We start from the raw sequence: 25,153 nt of genomic DNA, 5'->3' as shown, positions 1-25,153 counted from the left end.
GGAAATGGGAGGATGGGCTCTGTGTGAGCAAATGCATGGCTTGCTTAGGAGTGCAGGATACAGATTTGCAAATTATACCTCTTTGAACATTGGCTGAGGCCACATATGAAATAACCTCTGTAATTTTCATGTGTACCTGGTGGGAAAGATTCATGAATATCAAACACCTGTGAAACTGGAGGGTTTTGTCCCCCCACCCAGAGGTCTATTTGCTCCTTTTGAAAAGTGTCAGGACTAGAAGACCGAAGCAACACTAACAACAACAAAAAAGCTTCCCAAGTGATTCTTATTTAGTTCCCATACCTTTGAGGACCATGGCTCTAGTGGAACAGGAATGAATAGGAATGATTTAGAAACAAAAAGTTAAACCTTTATGCCCATTCATTCAATAAGGATAGAATCTTGCTCTCTCTACTTTGAGAATAATAGCTAACAGTAATTGTTCAATAAATGTTAGCTACTATGTGCCAGGCACTGTCCCAAGAGCTACACCTATAATAACCACACAATCCCATTTTACAAATGAGAAAAACCGCTTCACAGAGAGGTTAAGGAACTTGCCCAACATCACACAGCTAGGGCTTGGATTCAAAGCTAGGCAGTTTGGCTACAGAGAATATGTTTTTAACCATTATTCGTAATATTGTAAAGAATATAATAGAACCATGCATGAGAAAAGCATTTTACTTTGAAAAGTTAAGGTGCTCCAAGAAGCTGCTGAATGAACTTCCTGGAGGGAACAGTCTATGTGGCTTCCAGACAGCACTTGCTACATTTACAGCTGCTCACAAACAACTTCACTCAAAGGACTTGAAAATCTCATCTTTGCCTGTTTCTCTCAAATGCTGACTTTAGTCTACCGAAGTGCCACAGGTAAAGTGACTCCTTTGACAACCGAAAATAAAGAGAAGAACTCTGCAGACCAGGTGCCTCACACGGGGCTTGGCACCCAGGTGATGAATAAAATGTTGACTGAATTGAAAGCCTTCCAGTCAAAGGCACTTTGAAATGTGCTATTCATAGTCCACAAAATGGCTTGAATACAAATTATTTAGAATGTCAAAACAGGAAGGGGCATGTGGCAAGTTAAGGAAATTAAAGAGAAATGAAGTATAAATGGAATACTAAACCTTTGAAATTCAAAATAAAGAACCTGGTTATATATCCTTGAAATCCTCTTTCTTGGCTTAGCCAGGAAATGGGAGGGGTAAGCTCTGGGGATGGAATAAGCCTATTCTTTAATAATATAATACTTCTTATTTGTGTTCTATATACTTGCTGTAAGCATACTGATCTGAACAAGTTGCTTAATATGCTCAGGTGATTTTTTTAAAAGGCTGACTTTACCCCACCACATTCCCTAACGACCCTTGCACTTTTTAACAAGCATTTAAACATAGCTCAGAAATAAAAAAGGCTTTTCTGCCACTTTAGACAACAAAATGGGTTCCTTAGAACAATGCTGAGCTTGTATTCCTAGCACTAGATCTAACGAAGCATTAGACTCACATCATGTCCAGCAAGATGTTGTGTTTGGCCTCCCCATAACTTTTATCCAGTATCTAAAGAGCTAATAATGCATAAAGCAGGGTTTTCCATAATCCCCAAAAATTTAATGAGTGATGGTTAGTTAGTTCACAATGTGGCATGATCCAAACCTAGGCAGCCAAAGAACCTCCTATGGAGACCTGTTGAGAAGTAGAGAGAGCTGATGAGCAAGAGCTCACTGGACCCATATTCAGCCCTTTAATTGCCATGTGGAGGACAATAACTCAGTTTCCCCAACATGACTTCTCCTCTAATCTCTCTTCTGATGCACAGCTGTAAAATGCTGCGCATGCTACCTAGTTGTGAACTCATTCTATGAGGCTACTCAGCCTTTGCTTTATGAGCAGTGTGAAGGGAAGTCCAGGAAAAATAGATCTGAGAGTAGCAGTTTATCTGCTAGGATAGGCTCTCAAAAAGCACATGCTGGGGGCGCCTGGGTGGCGCAGTCGGTTAAGCGTCCGACTTCAGCCAGGTCACGATCTCGCTGTCCGTGAGTTCGAGCCCCGCGTCAGGCTCTGGGCTGATGGCTCAGAGCCTGGAGCCTGTTTCCGATTCTGTGTCTCCCTCTCTCTCTGCCCCTCGCCCGTTCATGCTCTGTCTCTCTCTGTCCCAAAAATAAATAAACATTGAAAAAAAAAAAAAAAAAGCACATGCTGAACTGATATATGACCGTACAAGATCATGACCATAGGCTGATTTCAAGCTGGGGACTAAACAACACACACACACACACACACACACACACACACTAAAAAGTTATCTCCAGGCATCCATATTGCCCAGCTGAGGTTTTAAAAAATGCCTCCTATACTGGGTTTCCCGAAAGTCTTAGTGAAGTTTTAAGCTTTTAGGGCTAGAGATGGGGTAGTGAGCTGAACTCACCCTCTGCCAGTCCAACAGGGATAGCTACAGATGGTTTTGATTTATCATCAGTTAAATGTGCAGCCCAGATTAAAGGAAACATTTTAAAGGACTAATTAGTCAACCCTCACAAAAGTAAATTAAGGGCCTGTGATGAAACAGCCAAAGGAAACTCTAATACAGCACTGTAGCAATAATGCTTGGAGTGTATTCAAATGGAAAAGCTTGGGCTGGAAATACTTGTTTAGAAAAAGAACTACATCACTCCACCCTACTTCATCAAGTAATTCAAGCCATCTTAAGCGCTCAAGGTCTGACCAAGCAAGACAATATTTATTAAAACTTCTTTCAGCTTGAACTAGATCATATCCTTGGGAATAAACAAATTTTATTCAATGAACAAGTAGAAGGGATTCTTGATTACTACTATAGTTCTTTTGTGTAGACTGCTTCTAGGTTAATGCAAAAAGCTCAGAAAAGGATATCAGATAAGGTAAAAAGCTTTATTATTCAGGATCAGCTCAAAGTCTGACACTGACAGAGGCAGGGATAATTATTATCTCATTACATTTGACCTTTGGCACCCATTTGAAGTACTAGTTTTACAAGTGGGACGTGTTACAGCCAGTAGACTCTCAGCACAGTTCCTGCCAGCCACATTTACCCCAATTTCACTCAGCAGAGCTGTTAGATGTTCAAGGATACAAAGAATGTAATTATCTAGTTATCCTTTTTCCCCTCCACTTGGCGTTCAAAGCAAGACACAGATATCATTATTAGTAGATATGGTCATAAGCAACACCTTCCCATAGCCTAACATTCAAAAATCAAACACCAATTATAAGTAGAATTCCTAAATACTCAGTTAATGCTATGGAGTGCTTTGTTTCAAAAACAGCAATTCTGTGGCTTCCCTTTACTTATTTTTCTCCTTGGAGAAAACCACGCGTAATCAACATATGTAGTGCAGGTTGTTACAAGCTTGACTTATAGGAAGCAAAGGAATTAAAAAGTTGTCATTAAGAACAGATTTTTAAATTATGACAAAAATATGAATAAACTCTACACATTTCTCAGGGTTATGGATAAAATGAATCAAGTTTCATGATTGTTAGGGGAGTCCCTTCTAAGGATGTAGCACATAGAAAGTACATGGAACTTGTTTCTATGAGCTTATAAAGGGGACAAATATAAAACAACAACAGTTCAATTCAAGATGATCGACATGTAACTGTTGGTTAAAGGAGAAGATGCTCAAGATATTCTGTACACTATTAACTTAGAGTCAGTCTAAACATCTTCTACATTAAATATCTAGAGAAATTTCCATGACTTTTCAGCTCAGGGCTATTCTAGAGGGTCACTGTTTTTTGTTTTTTTCATATATATACATGAAGAAGATCCAAAAAATCAAGTTAAAAAGCCAAGAGTTGTTTTTTAGGTTCTGGGTTTTCAGTTCAGACCTATCTTCTTTTATAAAAGTATCAATCAGAGATGATTATTTTTTCTTAAAATCTGATGACTTATATTTTGAAAAACTTGCAGCCCCTAGAGAACTGAAGATGATTTCACACCCCAGCTTCCATGCAGGACTATTGATTTTATAAGTATCTTTGTCTAGTAAGTGGCAAAACCATAACCTCTTATAGAACATGATGTTGGGTTGCTACATAGTAAATTGCTTAGTAAAAAATATAAGAGTCATAGTCTCATATGGGAGATATATTTGGGGGAAAAAGGCCAAGTAAAGGTTTCTAGTGTTGTTCTCCTAGTTTCTCCAAAGCGTTGACATTTATCACTGCTCTGAAAATAAAGATGATTTTAACTTAAGAAGACTGTATTTTAACACTGAATCAATATAAATGTACTTATCTGAACATCACATTTTTACACATACTAAAAACAAAACAAAACAAAAAAACCAAAAGTGTAGTGAAAAGATTATATAAATTTTAAATGAAATTATATTTGTTTGAGGCAGCACAGATCCAGGGGTCCCCAGCAGAAGACTTCTTCAGCACTTGGCCTTCACAGACAGGCCTCCTGCTGTGACCAGCAGATATTTTCCACTGTGTACCCACAGTCTCAGAGTAACAAGAGACAAGTCTTACTTTTTGCCTCTATGAGCTGGGATGTCATTATTGTAGAGAAGAGGCATAATTTAAAAAGTGAAGACTACTCATTCAAAATGTTACAGAGTGACAAACTTACTTTATGGAATTTAAACACAGCATTCACCCCAAGGAAGCTGCATATAAGCTTAGAACCAGAGTAGGTAAGCTTCAGAGTTGAAACGATTTTTCTCTGAAAATGAAAGAATGGTAGCTTTCTTAAAGATCAGAGTTACTGAATCACTCTGTTGTATTTTTTGTCTTGTTTTAAGGGGCCAAAGTTCAGTTAACTCACTCAGATTGGAATCTATAATTCTGTTGACTGTTCGGGACTACAGTAGTCATCTTGAGATTTTCTATGAAAGTATGTACAGATTTTCCTCATGGAGCTGGGAGTAATAGTGACCTAGAAAAAGAAAGTTTAGATTTCAGAGATTTTCTAAGATAAAGTTCAGCTGTTACTTCAGCAAGTTATCAGTAAAGGGTATTTTAAGTTGGGATGCCTAGAAATTTGATTATTTAGTCAGCCAGCTTTCAAGTTCCAAATACTTTGAGGGCAATGTCTCTTTTGGCTGGTTTGTACTGAATTTAATAAAAATTTAATAGATGTATGTAAGAATGGAAGGCATAGATTTTTCATGTGAACTGAAAATATTTACTAGTTAAACCTCCTGATAAGACCTCAAGGCTATAATAACCCTCCTCTTTGAAAGAAATGAGTAAATCACCCCCCCCCCCCCCCATTTACAAATGGGACAGGGATTCAAATGGCAGCTGCTACCCTTTTCTGAGGAAGTCTTATCATTATGCACATAAAGAAGAAAAACCTTCTAAAGAAACTTTAGCTTCAAAGATTGAAATTATAAAACCGGAAATATATGGGACTGGCACACTATTTTTAAAAGCCTTTATAATGTACACATTAGTGAAAACAATTTTTCACTGAAATTATTTTTCTGATAACACACAGCTGAGATCAGTTCTGGAAAAAAAGGATTTTGGTCAGGGGCAAAAAACAGATACAAAGATAATTTTAGGAGAAGAAAGAAAAGATTCCTGATACCTGTTTTCTTTCCCCATGTTCTGTAGCAAGATCTTGGTTGGATTCTGTGTTTTAAGTAATCTTTAAAATATTTCTAGTTTATTTTCCCTAAAATTATGGGACAGGCTTCAGGACAGTAGGATGGGGGATATGAACACTTATTAAACTAGAGCTGGCTTGAGGCTCTCCAGCTTTTAGATTGAATTTTAATCATTGTACCACCTTCTTAACATAGAGCAAGAACCACTATGAATCAGAGCAGAAACTTTGTGAACCTACCCCCCGCCCCACTTGCAAACTGATTACCTGAAGCTTTCTAGTCCCTCTGACCTGTGCCCATACTCACTCGATGCTCATAGCTACTTCTCCCTCCACCATTTCAATAGGTCATTTGCTTTTTAAGGTTCACAAACCTATTTCTGCCAGCAATATGTGTTTTTGAAATTATTTAACTTCAACATTGTGTCAGTCAATGAAAACAGTAGTCTTAAAAAGATAAGTGAAACTAACCTGAATGTTTAAAAAGTATAGATATAGATGAATTGCCAAAAATACTGGTGTGAGCAAGGTGACGGTAAAAAAATGGGGGGAAAATCATAAAAATCTGGAAGGATTCTGCATTTAAATTGCTTTAAGTATCTAAGTTTCACTGTATTTGAAATAATCATAAACCATAATGACCAAACTGGAAATCTATTCATGGATGTTGGTAACTTGCCCATGAATGTCAGTTTTATCTATAAAAAGGGGAGGGAACCTATAAAAAGTGGTTGCCAGGGGCTGGCTAATGCGGAAAAGAAAAAAAAACCAAAAAACGCAGGGGTTAGGTGGGGAGGGAATAATGCCAAACAAAGAAGAGGGAAGATATTTTTGAATTGATATATTAGAGCATGATGAAGGCTTTGAGGAAACAGACACCAGGGCTGAGTGGTATGGACCTTCACGGAGGGGATTTTAGTGGGAGTAAATCGGGTTGCTAGATAATGAAATACAGCAACACCTAGTTACATTTGAATTTCAAACAAATAACCTTTTAGTATAAAGAATTTTTAGTATAAATATGTCCCACGCAATATTTGTCCTGAATTTTTATGTGCTAAATCTGGCAACCCTAGGTATAAATAGATTTACTGAAAAAAAAAAAAAAAAAAATCCTGACTTCTGAGAAGGGATTTGTGCTTGACCTCCTCAAGTTAGAGAATCTATGTTCTCACTGGCTCCTTTCAAGTTAGGAAATGCATCTTCCCACCACTGCCGACTTACCGGGCCTGGAGAAGTCTTTCCACTCTGTCTCCTAGAATTGGGGGTCTGGGAGGATGGACTTCGGGGAGATGAATTCTCAGCCTTCCGTTTGGCCGCCATGGCCAATAACCAGTTTTTATTCTCCGGGGAGCTATTCTCTTTGCCTACCACCTCAGACCCTTCTCCACAAGATCCCAAAGGAAGAGGTAGTGTTCCGCAGCTTTCTGAAGCATAAGGACTGGCGGGAGAAGGAGGCTCTGAGATACTCATACTAGCTCCTTCAATCTTGCTTGGTTTGGGAGGACCTAGAGAGTCCTTACCAAGGTCTTCCTGGCTACCAGCAAGGCAGCACAGATCCAAATGAAGCTTTTCAACTGGGTCATCAAGCTCAGTCACACAGTTGCAACTCTTCACACACTTCTGTTTCACACTCTCCAGACAACTTGAGTCCAGCCTCCTCTTGACTCGATTTCTGGACTCAGAGCAAGCCACTGCTTGGGATGATTTTAGGCTCACAGGAATGAGGGCTTTTCTTGGAGAAGTGATCTTGGTTTCAGAAGCAGGTGGCGTGATGGGTGGTGAGGAGGATGGTGTTCGGGTCATCCAGTTTCTAATGGACATCTTGAAAGACGAGGGTGGCTTGGGAGAGACCGAGGACACAGAGCCTCTTCTGCTGATGGGAGACCGGGCTTTGGCAGGAGGGGTTTTAATAGAGAATGTGGGAGTATTTGAAGGAAGAGGGAGGTCTCCTGCACAGCTTGGAGCACAAGCTGCTGATGATGGGGAAGAAATAGATGGACTGCTCTTTACTCTGGGGGCTTTGGCAGGAGTGCTCTGGCTACTTGTCACTGTTACTGAAAAAGAACAGAGGGTCACAAAAATCAGAAGAGAAAGCCATAGAAAATCCCTGAATTCTCACCAAGGAAAATTATAACTAACTTACTCATATAGGAATGGATTTCCCTGTGAGTCGATTACATAAATCACTTGATTCTTACCACACCCTTTCAGCATTTTCCTTCCCCTTTCCTAACTGCCAGCCTCCCAACCGCTCTGTTGTAAAACATTTACTTGTAATAATCTAGAAAATATAGAAATATCAAAGGGAAAATTTTAAAGCATCCAGGTACACCACTTACAGCATTTTTTCTATACTTGTGCATGTGATATATACGTTATACACCTCAAATTTTTTCTATACAAAAGAGACCATAATGTATATACTATTCAGTAACCTGCTTCTTAGCATATAATGGACCTTCCCCACATTAATATAGATGTACATTATAATTTTTACTAGCTACCAAGTATTCTAAGGTAACAGCAAGACATTTAAGTTGTTAATGATATTTTGTTTTCACAAGTAAAGTTGCCATTACAATTCCTGTATATGCTTTGGAGCAATGTGAGGGCAGGGGGGCACTGCACAGTGGTTCCCAAACATAAGTGCACTGGTCTAAAATTTGGCACGACCATTTACTACTGACTTGAACACAACCCTTTACCTCCTCTGCTTCTGCTTCAGTTTCCATATCTGTGAAATGGAGAGCTTTTAACGTCCACAGGAAATAATCCCATCAATTGCTTGTTAAAGTTATTAGGCCTCACTTGGCTTTCCACCTTAATTTATAAATGGCTACTTTCCGCAAGTCAAAGAATGCCAAAGAACATTTCCAAAACCAAATGCTTGCTCTCAGTAAAGCAAGTCAGTGGACAGAACTCTTCTCTATGTGTCTTGTTCCTTGTTTACAAGCAATGGCAAGCCCTTGAGGAAAATTCTTATAAACTTCATGCTTCTTCCCACTTTGGCCCCGCCATAGACAACTCTGTATTTTCTTACTTTCCTTCTGAGCTTTCTAGATTTCTGAAATAGTGTTCCTGTCTCTAGTAACAAGGAAAGGCCATCAATTATTTCTAAGTCACAAACTCTTTGAATTATAACTCTGATATTTAATTCAGTTTAATTACTGAATTGCATTTATATGCAACTGAATTTAGGATGAGCTGACATAAGACAATCACTAGAATACAGATTCACAAGCACTAATTTCAGTCATTTAGTTACCCTGTATGTTCTACCCTGTACTTTTTACTCATCAAGCAGTTTTGCCTTGAGACAGAGAAATTCTACAAACTGACTTTTGCCTAAAATTTCCCCATCAACTATACGTTCAGAAATGGCCAAAGTGATACTGCTCTTTCAATTAAGATCATTTTACTGGAAAATCCCATTCTGGAGTAACGTGCTCCAGAAGGAGAGTTAGTGACAGGGACTGTCCCTGAAGCATCTGGTGATAGTTCTCATATTCTAGAGCTTGATTAGTCATTATTTCAGGAGGACAGAAACTTTTCATTTGTGTCACTCTTCAGCACAGATCAACAGTCACTGCACAGTCCCTACAGTTATTAGTTCCACGAGAGTGGGCTGAAGGGTAGGGTTAAGGGAGAAAGTCCTAAAATAGCATGGGTCTTAGAACAGGCACATTCTAACACAGGATTAGGGGAGAAGGAAAAGCTGGGCCCTGGGCTAAGCAGGTATCTAAGTTTCTGATACCTGAGTAGTAGACATCTGAAGTGTTTACTAAGGGTCAGAGGGAGATCTGATGTGGTGGAAAGCTGGGCATTTCTCTTCCTTTAGGATGTTAAATGGAGGAAGGAGTGGACCATGGGGTTTCAAAGAGAAGATTTTATTAACTTTGAAGGTTAACAAAACTCTGCACCAAATTTCAATCTTTTTTTTTTTAATTTTTTTTTTTCAACGTTTATTTATTTTTGGGACAGAGAGAGACAGAGCATGAACAGGGGAGGGGCAGAGAGAGAGGGAGACACAGAATTGGAAACAGGCTCCAGGCTCCGGGCCATCAGCCCAGAGCCCGACGCGGGGCTCGAACTCACAGAGCGCGAGATCGTGACCTGGCTGAAGTCGGACGCTTAACCGACTGCGCCACCCAGGCGCCCCAAAATTTCAATCTTTTTAAAAAAATAGTAATAAGATTATTAAGATAATAAAATTTCATGGTAAAAAAAATTCAGTTTCAAAGGGAAATTAAGTGAAAAGTAAAAAGCCCTCTTTTCAACCTCATTTTACTCGTGTGCATCCCACAATTTTCTAGATGCCTATTACCACACAAAGGTATATCAGATCTTAAAAACCCAACAATGGATTATTACACAAACACACACCACATACACACATTCTGCAATTTCTTCTTTTCTCTAAACAGTGCTTTTTCTCTATATCTCTATAAACTTAGACACACTGCATTCTTTTTAACAGCTACACAGTATGTCACTATATGGTCCCTCGATTTAAATATAACATGGCCAGTAGTACATCATCTACTGAACTCCCATTGACCCGAAGCACTGTGTGAGATCTGAGGACACGGTATCAAGACTGCATTACTGCCCTAAGGGCCTCCTGCAAGTCAGTTCTTTTGAGGAATTATAGAAAGCTTACTAATAATCAGTCACTTTGCAGCTTCTTTCTGTATAAGAGTTTGCCATTTGGCCTCAGCCTACCTTCCCAGTCATATCATGTACTGCTACTTTAGGATCCTGTTACAGGAGACTACTCACTGCTTCCTGAACAAGCTGTGCACTGTCACATCTCTGTCTTTGTTCATGTGGCTTTCTTGCCAAGTCTGCCTCTTCTTGGCCAGGTAAAACTTCTCCTCATGTTTCAGGCTCTGATGACAGCCGTTAACTTCATTGTGAAGATTTCACAAACTTCTTTCCTCCTCTCCCACAGGAAGTAGGCTCCTTTTGTTTATACAGCTAAGAGAAATGTTTACAATGTACTACAGGGCTTTTGTATCTGCCTCCTGGACTAGACTGTGAGCACCTAGAAGGCAGGTGATGATAATTTACTCATTTTTAGGTCTAGGGCCCCTGTAGTACCCAGCAAAGAATTATTAAACAATGTTTGTGAAATTTCATTACTGCTGAGAGGGATGACAGTGAGGTTCCATGCATCAAAAAACAGACTCTGTAAGCATTCTGCAGACTTGCAAGACTATGGCAAGCACATGAGATAGTACAGGTAAGGTTTCCTTCTCTTCAAGATAAGGACAATCATCTTTGTCACTCAATAATGCCTAGACCAGAGGTTCTCAATCCTGGCTGCATACCAGAATTACTTGGAGCTTTTTAAGAATACAGGTACTTGGCCACCACCCCAGACCTACTGAATAATCTCTGGGGACACACAAACTTTTAAAAAGCTCCACAACTGGTTAAGATGCACAGCCAGGGTTGAGAACCATTTGCCTTGACAGTACTGAGATCGCTGGCTGAAACAGTGACACAATAGTAAGCGATAGAGCAGGTGCTGGCTGGGAAAAGTAGGGCAGAGGGAAAAGGCGCTGTGCCTCGGGTTTAAAGCCTTCTAGTTGGTGTGTTAAGAGGGCCAGAAGAGAAGATACGAAGCCCAGGACAACAGTGAAGGATTGGGGTGGCAATTAGAAGCTTGGGAAAGCAGAGGACCATCATTTTCAAACTGGTAGTGTGATTAACAGCAGCCACTCTGCTGCTGGAAGCTGGATTACAGGGCTGAATAGCCAATGTGCCAACCTTTGGCATTCAAGTGGGGTTGATTTTCTTTAGTGCTCTTCAGAGTAACTCTAGCAGCACCCTGAATGGAGAAATCTTGGTTGGGTCTTAACTTGAACTACGCTTTCCTGTGTTGGGTTTTAAAGGAGGCAGTACTGGAGAGTGCTTCCAAGCATGCACTCTAAATGTTTATTTATTTTTTAAGAAACGGAGAGACAGAGTGTGGGTGAGGAAAGGGCAGAGAGAGAGAGGGAGATAAAGAATCTGAAGCAGGCTCCAGGCTCTGAGCTGTCAGCACTGACCAAGCACGCACTCTAAAACCAGACTGCAAGTGTTTGAAGTCTGGTTCTACTACAAACTTCACAGCTGTGCGGGATCTTAGGCGAACCTAACTTCCTTGAGCTTTAGTTTCGGCTGTTTGGGAAACTAAGTAAGATAATCCAAGTGGGTCTTTAGATTGTCTATGCTCATACTCAATAATGGCTGAATGTGGTCGCTATTATTATGGTCCAAACTTGGTCAACATGTATAACTCTTTTTGTGACTTGGCTTCCAAAACCAAGAATAATTAATGATCCACTAAAAATAATTAAAAGCAACTTCACTTTTCATTAATACTCTTAAAATGGTTACAGCAATTAACATAGAAATGCCACCTCTGGGAATCTATTTTAATGGGATGAGGGAACCCTAAATTCAGAAAAAAGTTTCACAAAATTTTGGAAACAAAATGTCCAACTACGAGAGAATAGCTAGATAAACTGTGGAACATTTACTCAGTGGACTATTTTAAATATTTTGCTAAAAAGATAACACAGAAAGTGCTTAGGACATCATGTTCAGGGAAGACATCCCCAAGAAACCCAAATGTATTTACAGTATAAACGTGATTCTATTAATAAGAATCTCTGTGGAAAAGGAGGAAAATCTCAAAAATAAGTTAAAATGTTAATTAAAATTATTTGTGACTGGTAGAAACACTGATGGCTTTTTACTCACATGATTCTTCTCTTTTTTGTTTTCCCAAATTAGGGATAGATAAGTAAATATAAAGACAAGGCAGCTGATAGACATCTATGTTCACGGATCACAAAAGTTAACACAACTTTAAGATGGCAGTATTCCCCAAACTGAACTATAGATTTGATATAATGCCTATCAAAATCGCAGGGAACTATTTTGTAGAAATTGACAAGCTGGTTCTAGTATCTGTATAGAAATACAAGTGACCAAGAATAACCAAAATAATCTTGAAAAAGAAGAAAATTGGGGGACCCAGAGTTTCCAATTTCAAAAACTTGCTACAAAGCTATAGTAATCAAGACAATGTAGTATCAGCCTAAGGATAGACATATACATCAATGGAACAGCATGAGAATCTAGAAATAAATCCTTACATTTATGGTCAATTGATTTTTGGCAAGGGTATGAAAATAATTTAATGGAGTAAACAATAGTCTCTGTTAAAAATGATACTGAGAAACCTGCATATCCATGTATAAAAGAATGAATTTAGATCCTTAACTTATATCGTACACAAAAATAAACACAAAATGGACCAGATGGCTTAAAACTAAAAATCTCTTTGTGACCTTGGGTTAAGAAATGGTTTCTTAGATACAACATCAAAAGCACAAATTGACAAAGGATAAAACAGGTAAGTTGGATTTCATCAGAATTAGAAAATTTTGTGTCAAAGGACATCATTAGGGAAGTAAAAAGACAACCTACAGAATAAGAGAATATTTGCAAATCGTTATATGACAAAGGGCTTATATCCAGAGTATATAAAGAACACTTACAACTCAACATTAAAAAGACAAATAGTCCAATTAAAATTTGGGCAAAAGATGTGCAGAGGCATTTCTCCAAAGAAAATATACAAATGGCAAATAATAAGCACAGGAAAAAATGCTCAATATTGTTAGCCATTAGGGAAATTCAAATCTAAACCACAATGGATACCACTTCACATTCACTAGGAGGGCTGTAATTAATTAGACAATAACAAATGCTGATAAAGATATAGGGAAATTGGAACCCTCATTTTGGATAATGAAAATATTCCACAATGAGATTGTGTTGATGACTGCCTAACTCAATATACTAAAGGCCACTGCACTGTATACTTTAAATGGGTGGACTTATGGTAGGTAAATACATCTTGACAAGTCTCTTAAAAAAAAAAAAAAAAAAAGAGCCTCAAGGGGGAAAAAAAGTTCAGGAAATAAAAAGTAACAGCAGTTTACTATCTAACTCCCTTCTGAATAGAAAAAAACCAAAAACAAAAAGCTAACTCCTGTTCAAACTAAAATTATGATCCTGTATTGGGAAGACAGGGGAATGCGGAGCATGCAGAGGCTTGGTAATGGTGGGGACACAGAGAGCGAAATCCTCATCTCACAAAGTGAGACGTCAGTAGATAAAGTTGAAAACAAAACAAAAATCAAAAGAAACAGAAATGCACAAATACTATTCAGAGATATAGACACACATATCAAAGAATCAGCTAGAAGATTTGAGAGTGGCTGTCCCTGAGAAAAGGGAACTATGGGGCAGGGCATCTAGGGACTGTTTATCTCATTCACTGTTGAAGGACTCGCTGGCTTTTTAAACTTATATAATACTAATAAAAGAAAAATTTTTTTAAAGAGAGGAAACACCAAACACTAAAAAATAAAGGCATCAAAGGCTTTACTAAAGCAGACCTACAAGTAAAAGACCCTCCCCTGGAATCCAGTTCTGCTTATAGCATCTTTTAAGAGACTAAAGAACTAAGTCATTAGAAAAATGGGCATATATTCGGTCTCATCTTCAATTCCCCATTAGCTTAGGCCTTGATGGTTAACGTAAAATGAATCTTTAAGCTTGAATTTCCAGCTTATTACTATATATCTGTTACTATATATCTACTATATATATACTTATTACTATATTACTTATTACTATATCTGAGAATCCCCTCTGTCTGGTCCAGTGCTTGGAAGAGTTTTGCTCTTGGTGTACTATCACTCTCTTCAATACTGTCTCTGTCAATTCATGGTTATTACAAAATCCACATACATGGTCTTTCCAATGCCTTGGTTTCTATAGCCTTGTCCTTTAATTCACTCAAGCCACTTACTCCTTGACCTTATTACTACCAATCTGCAAATCCTGTTATCTCAGTTTCAACCACCACCTATATTACAGTTCACTTTAGTGATCAATCTCCAAAATCCCTCATCTCTAGGGGATCCTCAATTCATTTATCTTCCCACTTTGACACTATCCTCTAGTGCCACTATATGCTCACTTCCTTCCTTACCCAGTTTAAATCCTGCAGTCAACCATTACAACCATCCTCTCATATCTACCCTCAACTTCCTTGGCCCTCCTCTCACTTTACACTTGTGGATTTAAACCACACCTCTGGTTAAATGCAACTCCGCACCTATAGTGTATCTGTACCTGGGCAGCAGACAACCATTAGACACTGCTCACTTGCAATTCATGACCACTAGCCTCAAGTTGACCCACTGCCCAACAACCGTATTTCCCTAATCCACTTTCTCTTCTTTTCTCTGCGTGACTATTTCAGACTCACTTAACTCTCCTCAAATCTCAACCACTTCCTCACCCTTATTTTCAGTTGATGATCCTGATTCCTATCTTACTAAGAAAATAGAAGCTATCAACTTCCATAGGTTCTGACCTACCTTCACTGTGCCTGTATGTTCCACCTTCTCTCTGATTATTATGGATGAACTATCCACACTCTTAGCAAAGTCCTACCCTTCTACTTGTGAATTCCATACCATCCCTTCACACTTACTTGAGAACACTGCTCTAGTAAATTTCCCTGCATCAAGTTTCTCTCTCTATAGGATCCTTCCAATCACATACAAAATGCTATACTGCTTAAATAAAAAATTTTTTAAACATTTACTTTTGAGAGACAGAGTGCAAGCAAGAGTGGGGGAGAGGGACAAAGAGAGAGAGAGAGAGAGAGAGAGAGAGAGAGAGAGAAAATGAATCTTAACCAGACTCTTCACTGTCAGCACAGAGCCCAACATGGGGCTTGAACTCACGGAGTGTGAGATCATGACCTGGGCCAAAGTCCGACGCTTAACTGACTGAGCCACCCAGGTACTCCAAAATGCTATATTCCTATTAAAACAAAACAGAAACAAATGCTGCTTCTTCCTTCAGCCACCACTTTATTTCTCTCCTTTCCTTTCTAGCAAAACTCCTTGATAGAGCCTTCTATACTTGTAGTCTCCAAGTTCTCTTCTCTGATCCTCCTGAACATCCATCAGACCATGACACTCCACCAAAATTGCTCTCATGGAAGTCACCAAATAATCCCCACACTGCCAAATCCAAAGGTCGTTTCAGTCCTTGTCTTAGGTGGAATGCTAAAAACATTTGACCAAATGGATCCCCTCTCCATTACTTACTTGGGTCCCAAAATACAGTACTCTCCTGGTTTTTTCTCTAACTTCTCTGGTTGTGTCTGTTTCTTCACCTCTCCAATCTCTAAACATTGGGGTGTTCCAAGGCTCAGACCCCAGACCTATTCTCTACCTTAGCTATAGCTTCCTTGCTCTATGATGATGGACCCCAAATTTATAGCTTTAGCCCCAAACTGCAAAATTAACATCTAACTGCCTCTCTGACATCTCCATTTGAATGTCTAAAAATCACATCAAACAACATATCCAAAGGGAACTTCCGCTATTCCCTCCCAAACCTGTTCCTTCTGCAGTGATTCCTGTTTAGGTCAATGGCAATTCCATTCTTCTAGTTTTACAAGCCCTAAGCTCTGAAGTCATCCTTAGTAATTCTCCCTTACATCCCACATCTGATTCCACACCATGTTCTGTTGGCTCCACCTTGTACATATATCCAGAATTTGAAGACTTCTTACCATATCTTTTGCTACCCCTCTGTCCAAGTCACCATCATGGCTTCCTGGATTATTTCAAAACGACATTAAAATTAGCTTCCAGCTTTTATACTGCTCCCTTTACAATTTGTTTTCAACACAGGAGTAAGAATGATCAAGCAAAGTCAGATCATGATACTCGTCTATTTAAAACCCTGCAATAGCTTTCTGTCTGTCAGAACAAAAGCCAAATTGTAGAAGAACCTCATTTCCCATTACTATTCCCCTCCCTCTCCTTAGCTTGCACCAGCCACAGGGGCTATAGCCATATTAGCCCCTTCAAGGAACAAAAAAATATGTCAGGCCTGCTCCTACTTTAGGGCTTTTGCACTTGTCTGCCTGGAATGTTCTTCAAAATGTCCACGTGGCTCACTATTTCACTTCTTTTACCCAAATGTCATCTAAACATTTAGACCTCCCTGGGCACCTAATTTCCCAGTGTTCTTTTTTTTTTTCTCAAGTACTCATGATTTGACATAGTACATATTTTACTTTAACTTGTTTCTATGCCGCTCATACTAATCTGTAAGCTTCGTTTATGTCTTTGGGTTTTTTGATTCTTTTGTTCATTGCTAAATCTCCAGCAACTCAGAACAGTGCCTAGCACATAGTAAATGTTCAATAAAAATTTTGAAAATAAATCCACCACTGGATTGCAGTGCTTCGTATAGATGATAAACATAGTAGTGCTCAGAAAATATGTATTGAAAAGAATGAATGTCAAAAAGATGGTGCTTTCCTTTAAAAATATACCAAGACAAGATGAAATCTAGCTTATCACTCTGTACTGTAGAATGAAACCAATTAAACCATGAACAACTTAGAAAAATGCATGGGATCCTTACCTAGGTCAGCTCTCGCCTCTTTTTTCTTCTGAGATGCCCAACCCACTATGGAGAGCTTATCTCCTCCTGATTTCTCCTCTAAGCCTCTATTCAAACGCCAGATTTTCAGTGTATTGTCATCAGAGCAGGTAGCAATCTATGAGAACCAGGAAGGGAGTCAAGAAGTTTCAATCAAAGACTTACAACAAAGGAAAAATTTTGTAGATCTTAAGGACTCATAAGGAGAATTATTCTGTCTGACACACCAGGATATAGAAAATGATATCTGAAAAATCATATACTTCCATTCTTTGCTTTCAGGAATCACTCCAAATTTCCAAAGGACTCTCTATAGTTTCTTAATAATTCTGCTGGTATGTCTTTCATTACCAGTCATTTATTACCTGACCTAATGCCCTACTATAAAACCAAGTTCATTTCATTTTTGCCTTAAAAACTTGGGCTAGTCATTATCTTTATAACTTTCTATAGAACTATGACATATATAATTATAATACCTTTTTTACTCTCCCTCTTAAATGATAAACCAGTACATGTCACCATTCAATTTCTACCACTTTCTTCTGAATTATACATGATCTGGCTTACTGCTAAAGTAATGGGATCATTTCCAAGATCAGGCTTAGTTCATGACTCTAGGAAGCTGTGACAAGTAGAATGAAACCATTCCTTTGAGATTCTTTTTAAATAGGTAAAGGAGCGATCTGGGAAAACAACAAGTTCACTAGGCTGAAAGAAGTTAAAAATAACCTTTGCCCCTTTAAAAATATCTGACCATTCCTGATCTTGGTCCCAGCCTTTTATGGCAGAGAAAGTCCAGCCTGAAGAGCTTGTGGCAAATGGCCACTGGTACCAGAGCTGTTCCCCAGCATTTGTTTATATAATTTCTCTATTTCAGTCACTAAAGAGAGAGAAAAAAAGAACACACGTTCTCTTAAGTCTTGGCCCCCAAGAGACTGGCAGCTTTTTCCTTTCCTTACTGGGAGGCCAAAAGAAGACACACATATTTAACTGCTCAACAAGAAATGCCTGGAATCCCCAGTTACTCTATGGTCTATTAATAAGAGTTATTAGTTCCAGAGCACCTACTGTGCATCTGACAATTTACATTTTTTAACTTAATACTCACAATGTAAAAAACCTTGAACTCAAATAACCTTATCTGCAGATTAGAATAAAGTTGTTTGCCCAATGTCACCACAATTAAGTGGCAAAGCTAGAACTGAAATATTATGTTTTTCCAATTTCAGAGGCTAGAACCTTTTGTTTTTATACCATACTTACCTTCCTAACTCTAGGCTGGGAGCAAAATTATTTTATTTTATTTTAATGTTTATTTACTTTTGAGAGACAGAGAGAGACAGAGCATGAGCAGGGGAGGGGAAGAGAGGGAGAGGGAGGCACAGAATCCAAAGCAGGCTCCAGGCTCTGAGCTGTCAGCACAGAACCCGACATGGGGCTTGAACCCAAGAGCCGTGAGATCATGACCTGAGCCAAAGTCGGACACTCGGACAGGACACTTAACCGACTGAGCCACCCAGGTGTCCCTAGGAGCAAAATTATTTAAAAAAAACTTTTAAAAGGGTAGTCACTAGATGAGTATAGGTAAACAGCCCTGTCATTTCCTAGGAGTCTTTCCTGTGCATATACATGAGGACAATATATGGTGGTTGAAAAAAGATGACATAAATAACTGAAAAATTAAAAAACTATCCCAATTCTACAAAATAGAAAATATATTAAAAGCAGATATTTCACTGGAAGTTACATGGAATCTCAGAAGGAAAATGTCATTGGGATATAATTATTGGTGATTAAAACGATGAAGTTAAAAAAAAAAAAAAAGGCCTATCACGAGGCTGACCACAGAAATGGTTATATAGGGATACAGAAATAAAAAGAAATCCACAGCAGCAGTACTGGAAAGCTAGCAGAGATGCCTTGAGTAGAGCAGACCATAAAAAGTTTCTGGAAGATAAAAAACAGATGGGAACAAAACCTCAAAACTTCATACATGAAAGGGGAGATCTCCACAGAAGTGATATTTCTTGTAAATCCCAATAACCCAAAGACCAGGGGAAGTAGAGGCCAGGAGAGTGACTGGAACTTGGGCCACTATGTATGAAAGCCCTACATGTACATAAAGATTATGATTATGTTTCTGGTCTTTCTACATTTCAGGATTTTGTTTTTAAGTATTACTGTTTTTTTTTTTTAAGTGAGAAATGTCTAAAACATTTTAGAGCTACTTATGTAGTTTTGCCATAGATAACCTAGCACATTAAGACTTCACAGCAAGCATTGTTTAGGCATGTGAACACTAAATTGGATTGTGAAGAACAGTCGAGACGTTACCTTTAATATGTCACATTGATAATATGTAGATAGTTAATAAAACTAGTTTTTTCACCTTAAAATTTTCTTTTTACTTTAGAGTTTCAGATAAAATTTACTTACGTTAAAAACTTAATTCTACGTTTAGGAAAACAATGACTTCCAAGGAATCAAGAAATCCATTCTTATTCTTTAGTGTAAGTTTCTCTACTGGTAGAGAAAAGTAAAATGTGTATGATTAATGCTGACATAGATCCTGGATGGCCTCTAGTTCTTTCGATCTCTATTTAAACATTAAAGTCTGTATAACACTCAAAATAACCTTGGGAAAATCTACAAATCTGTGATCCACTTTTTAAATCAACTACAGAGATTTATTTACAAACCTTTGTGAAGTCTGATGGACACCAGCACACAGATGTGACCTCTTGAGAGTGACCCTGGAGTACCGTAGGAGGATGCCAGGGTGTGGAGACCTATTACACCATCAAAAAAAGAAAAAAAACAAGTCAGCAGAGCAGCGCTAGGTCTCCCAGATAAAGCCTTTGAATCTCTCCATATTTGTGCCTTAGATAGCTTTGTTACCAAACGTCTCTTAAGTATGCCTAGTTATAGCTCAGAAAAGAGTTCCAATGGGCAAAATATTTCTGCCACCGATCTGAGAAAACAGATATGAACTCAGATACCAGGACAGGACTACCTAACTATCTATATATATTTTGACTAAAATTCAAGAATGATATTTTTCCTCACTTCTTAGCTGGTAACCTTCTGCAAGGATGGGGTTCAGCTGCTAGGTAGTGTGCACTTCAAGGGAGCCCTGTTTTTACATAGCCTAGGCATTTTCAGATCTTCTCTAATCAGTGACTTCTGGGAATACTACATTAGCTAAACCCTGAAGGCATTTCAGACATACTACCAGTTCTCCTGCAACAAGAGGACAGTCTTTCATCCAAAAGACTCACTGATTTTTACCAAAGTCATCCCTTCATTTTGAAGGACTATAAACCATATACTTTTACATGGCACTTTGGTATCCTTTTTGGAAAAAAAGTATCTTTTACAATTTCATTTTGGTTAATTTGATTAAAGAACTCTTGAATTTTCAGTTAAGTTCTGCTATGTTTTAATGAATCAAGGGTCATATTATGCAGTACAACACACATGACTAAGGATCAGATTCCCCGCCTCACTGGATGCCATTAGTGATCTGCATTTGACAGTTGATTCATTCGAGAGCTGTCAATCCCTTTCAGAGGCCATGAGAATTAACCAGCACAATATGGCACAAACTCATTTAACTATTATTAGCACATGTGTTTGAAAAAGAGAAATTATTCCCTTTTCATTTTCCCAAGGCTCTGATTCATTGCTCATCTGTATGAAGAAAGTGGAGGCGACTCTGGAAAGAATATTTGCAAGAATGACTAAGTAAACTTAATAGATTTCCTTCAATTGTAGTGAAGATATTCAACACACTGATTCATAAGGTTCTCCAACTCAATCATTACTACTCCTCTCTTGGGTTAAATGGCACAGGTAATGATTCAAAAAGCAAAAGAAGAGAGAGAACAGAGTCTAATTTGCCTTGCTGGGTTAATTAGAGTTTCACAGAAAAAGCTTTTTCCTGAGTATTAACAAAAAGGATCTCACTTTCTGCCTCCTACAATAGCACAGAGAGCAATAACTCATTCTCTCACAAGGTAGCATATTTTAGAAAAGACTTTCATTTCAGGAGTCACAGAAATTCTCCATCCTTCTCTCTTTGGGATGGCCCCAGCCCATTAAGTTTCTCTTCACCCAAGGCCCAAGCAGAATGGGTAGCAGCAAATTAAAAGGGAGAGAAAACCCTAATGTTCTTTTGACCCTCCCTGGTAGGAACACATTACTCTACTGCATTGGTTTACTCTGCTTATGGCCTTTAGCTTGTCATTTCATGATACTGGCTCTTCTTCAATTTCCTAGGCATTGTAATACCTAAGGAAACCTAAACGCGTATACAAAGGATTAAAATAAATTAAAAAACAAACAAACAAATATCTGCCAATAGAATCCATGTACATTTTTGCATTTACCTATAGGATCTAAGAGAAAAAACAAAAGATCCCTTGGAAAAACTTTTGACAAACTGATAAGATAGGAATAATAATGACAATAAAAGTCAGCATTTGTTGAGCCAGGCACTTTATATAGCTTCAAACGTGGGGGGAGAAGGTTCCTCCAAAAGTTAAACATAGAATTAATTACTAGACGACCCAGCACTTACATTCTTAGATACACACACAGAAGAGCTGAAAATGTATGTTCAAACACTTGTACATGAACGCTCATAGGTGCTTTATTCATAAAGCCAAAAAAGTGAAATAATTTAAATATCTACCAACTAATAAAGGCATAAGTAAAATGCGGTCAATACATACAGTGAATACTCAGCCATAAAAAGGAATGGAGTACTGATATCTGCAACAACATGATGAATCTTGAAAACACTGTGTGACTCTATGTGTAGGATATGTCCAGAAGAGGCAAAACCATAGACAGAACAGAGGTTAGTGCTTGCCAGAGGCTGAAGGCAGGGAAGAACAGAGAGCGACTCTTATTAAAAGGTATAGTGTTTCGTTTTGGAGTAATGAAAACATCTGGGAATGAAATAGTGATGGTGGTTGCACAATATTGTGATTATACTCAAAATCCCTGAACTGTACATTGACAAATGACTAAAATGATAAACCTTATATTCTATGAATTCTATCTCAACAAAAAAAAAGTGGAGAGAAGGACATGAGGTAGGCTGAAATGAGAGGTACTATCCAGCAAGTTTATCTGAATGGTAGTTACAAGCGCTTTCGCAGTTTAGGACTATACTAGTGTGGTATAGTACCCTTGCTGACTACTTGAAGGAGATAAAATGTCCTCTGGTGAAGCTCCAGTTGTTTTTAAATCCTTCCTTTTTATTCAAGTAAGTTTTTATTTATGGTCACTTCATTTTTATAAAACATTACTGTCTTTACATGATTTCATTTTTTTTAAGCCTCTCTCTATTTTTAAGTAGGAAGAGGAAACTAAGTCCAAGAGACATTTACACCTGTGCATCCTGGAGAGGGTCAAACCATGGAAAACTGCCCTCTCTTACATATTCTAGCTGTTATACAGACTTTGCTTCAAGGCATGAAGAGTCTCCGTGGTAAAACTCCCCGAACTATAAACGCAACAGGTAGAAAGAACTGGCTCTAAGCTATGCATGTAATAAACATTTTGTATCCTTAAACGTGCAAAAAAGATGAGCATCTTTCCCCCCAAAATCTCCTTACTATGCCCAGTGAGAAACCAAATCTCATCTTTATTTCTGCCATGAGATCATTTACACTTCCTAAAGTGTCAGGCTCAATGTTTCGCCAGTCAGCGGTAGAATTGACTGTGCCAAATGAGTTTATTTATAACCACTTCAATACTATTCAGCGGCTATAACAGAAATGAACCAGGAAAAGGAGGTGAGGGATAAGAAATTAAAAAGAAAAAAATATATTAACTGTATTTTGAAGCCTTGGGCCTCAGTATCAGAGAGCCTAACTATATTATATCTCCCCTTTGCTGAGCAGTGGTAAAGATTAGAAGGCTATTCTCTTCTGTCTTAAGACCTGAAACTCCTTTATTTCACTGTTTTCTTGTGCCCATGGGCTTTTTAACATAGGAAAAATCCCAACACTTGAAGGAATTCTGACTGCTGGAAACACAGCAGAGCTATAAGATAACCTAACAGCCTGGATACTCAGCTTGCATGGAATGGTTTTAAACTACACCCCCACCTTATTTTTTAATCGTGGAAAAGAGAAACTGAGCCACGTCACTAGGCAAATTCAATTTTAGGAGCAGTGAGCTTGCCAGGATCTCAAATATCAGAGCCTGCACATTGAGTTATGTGTGGACAGGCAGGAGAACATCATGTCTGAACCACATCATTCAGCACTGACATGTGACCCTGCCTAGGAATTTAGAAAGGGTCACTCATGTATGTGATAGCCACTGAGTAGACATCTGAAAATGGGTTACTAACAACAGCCAAGTATCTTTACTGCATGTCTCTAAAGAAACTATACCTCCACCCTTATTCCCTGAAACGAAATAAAACAGTTTGCGTACTAAAGGAAATAGAATTGACAATAAAATATATCTGTAAACACATACACCCATGTATAATATACAATTATATGCATAATTACATATATGTAATAAAAAACTTATTTTAAAAGATTTTTAATAATGATCAGTGCATTAAGTATTTTTTGCATAATCTTTTATTATGCTTTTTTGTATGTGTAATTTTCTTTTAAAGAATTAAAAAACTTAAAAAGATACAGACTTTGGTAGGAATAAAATCTTCCCGCTAAGTTGGAAGTCAAATAGAAAAAGGAATGGAGACAAGATAGTGAGAGAAGGAGAAAGGAAAAACAAAAAGAAAAATAAGCATTAAGACCAAATTTGAAACTCAAAACTTAAAATATTAGAAGAAAGCATTAGTGTTGCTAACCTATATCATCAAAGTTTAACTCATATCAGAAAATTTTGTAGACAAGAAACTAAGTAAAAACTCTTATGAATCAGGGTCTCAAGCATATATTTTACAAGCAAATTTTCATTTAAAAATACAATAAGTAGGGGTGCCTGGGGGGCTTGGTCGGTTAAGCGTCCAGCTTTGGCTCAGGTCATGATCTCACAGCTTGTGAGTTCAACCCTGCTTTGGGCTCTGTGCTGACAGCTCAGAGCCTGGAGCCTGCTTCAGATTCTGTGTTTCCCTCTCTCTCTCCCCGCCTCCCCTGCTCATGCTCTGTCTCTCAAAAATAAATAAACATTAAAAAAAAATAAAAATACAATAAATAAAAAAAAGAAACGTGCTTGTAGGAAAAGAGGCAAGTACAACACAAAAGCAATTTGGATAGAACAACGTCTCCACCATGTGACCATCTAGGATATTGTGACTAAAAACTCTTAAGGTAGTGTTGCATTTTTGTACTTCTAGGTATTCAGAGAAATCATTTTTTAGTGTGTCCCCCAGGACCAGATGAAATTAAGCTGAAGACTTATCCTTCATACCTGACAGATTCTACCCTGTCCTAAGCCAACATTAAAGATACGACTTCCTACAGGTTGGCAGGACTTATGAATGATGTAATTGCCTCCTAAGAAGGGATTTGATAACATTGAATCTGGGTCTATGAAGTTTGAGACATTATGACTCTAAGATCCAAAATGTGTGAATTCTGATCATTTAATTCACCAATGTCAGGGACATTTATGATATTACAGGGCAACCTAGAAAATAATTAATTTCTAGCCCTAGGAAAACAATGCCATATTACTCTTATTTCTCTGAACTCCCAGACACTTCTATAATTAATTAGTCCCACAAGAGCTACTTTTCAGTGGTCAGCAAGTGCTACTTGTGTAGTATTTCAGTTTTCTCCACTAATGTCAAATGGAAAGCTTTAAATTTCTTTTTAATATATTTTTTAATGTTTATTTTTGAGAGACACAGAGAGAGAGAGAGAGAGAGAGAGAGAGAGAGAGAGAGAGAGAGAGAAAGAGAGGATCCGAAGCTGGCTCTACGCTGTCAACACAGAGCCAACTTGGGGCTTGAACTCACGAACCACAAGATCATGACTGGAGCTGAAGTCAGGCGCTTAATGGACTGAGC

General features: G+C 38.2%; 1 protein-coding gene across 4 annotated transcripts in view; it reads right to left on the bottom strand.

Annotated features, from left to right (window-relative positions):
* DTL (denticleless E3 ubiquitin protein ligase adapter) overlaps positions 1-25,153 on the bottom strand; it is a 49,009-nt gene that overhangs the window by 3,768 nt on the left and 20,088 nt on the right. For 2 of the 4 annotated variants that reach the window (XM_040446392.1, XM_040446396.1), the window contains exons 12-15: positions 19,848-19,937; positions 17,128-17,263; positions 6,826-7,658; positions 2,894-4,926 (exon numbers count right to left, since the gene is read on the bottom strand). In XM_040446392.1, coding sequence (XP_040302326.1) covers positions 4,828-4,926; positions 6,826-7,658; positions 17,128-17,263; positions 19,848-19,937 — 1,158 coding nt within the window. In that variant the 3' untranslated portion in view covers positions 2,894-4,827. Of the gene's footprint in view, positions 1-2,893; positions 4,927-6,825; positions 7,659-17,127; positions 17,264-19,847; positions 19,938-25,153 lie in introns of those variants that run through there. The other 2 variants (XM_040446393.1, XM_040446394.1) reach the window with 2 other exon arrangements.

The sequence above is a fragment of the Herpailurus yagouaroundi genome, unplaced genomic scaffold, assembly GCF_014898765.1.
Source record: "Herpailurus yagouaroundi ecotype Mexico unplaced genomic scaffold, PumYag 195, whole genome shotgun sequence".
Taxonomy (NCBI): Eukaryota; Metazoa; Chordata; class Mammalia; order Carnivora; family Felidae; genus Herpailurus; species Herpailurus yagouaroundi.
The sequence above is the reverse complement of the archived record's forward strand: the minus strand, read 5'-3'. Positions and strand labels throughout refer to the sequence as shown.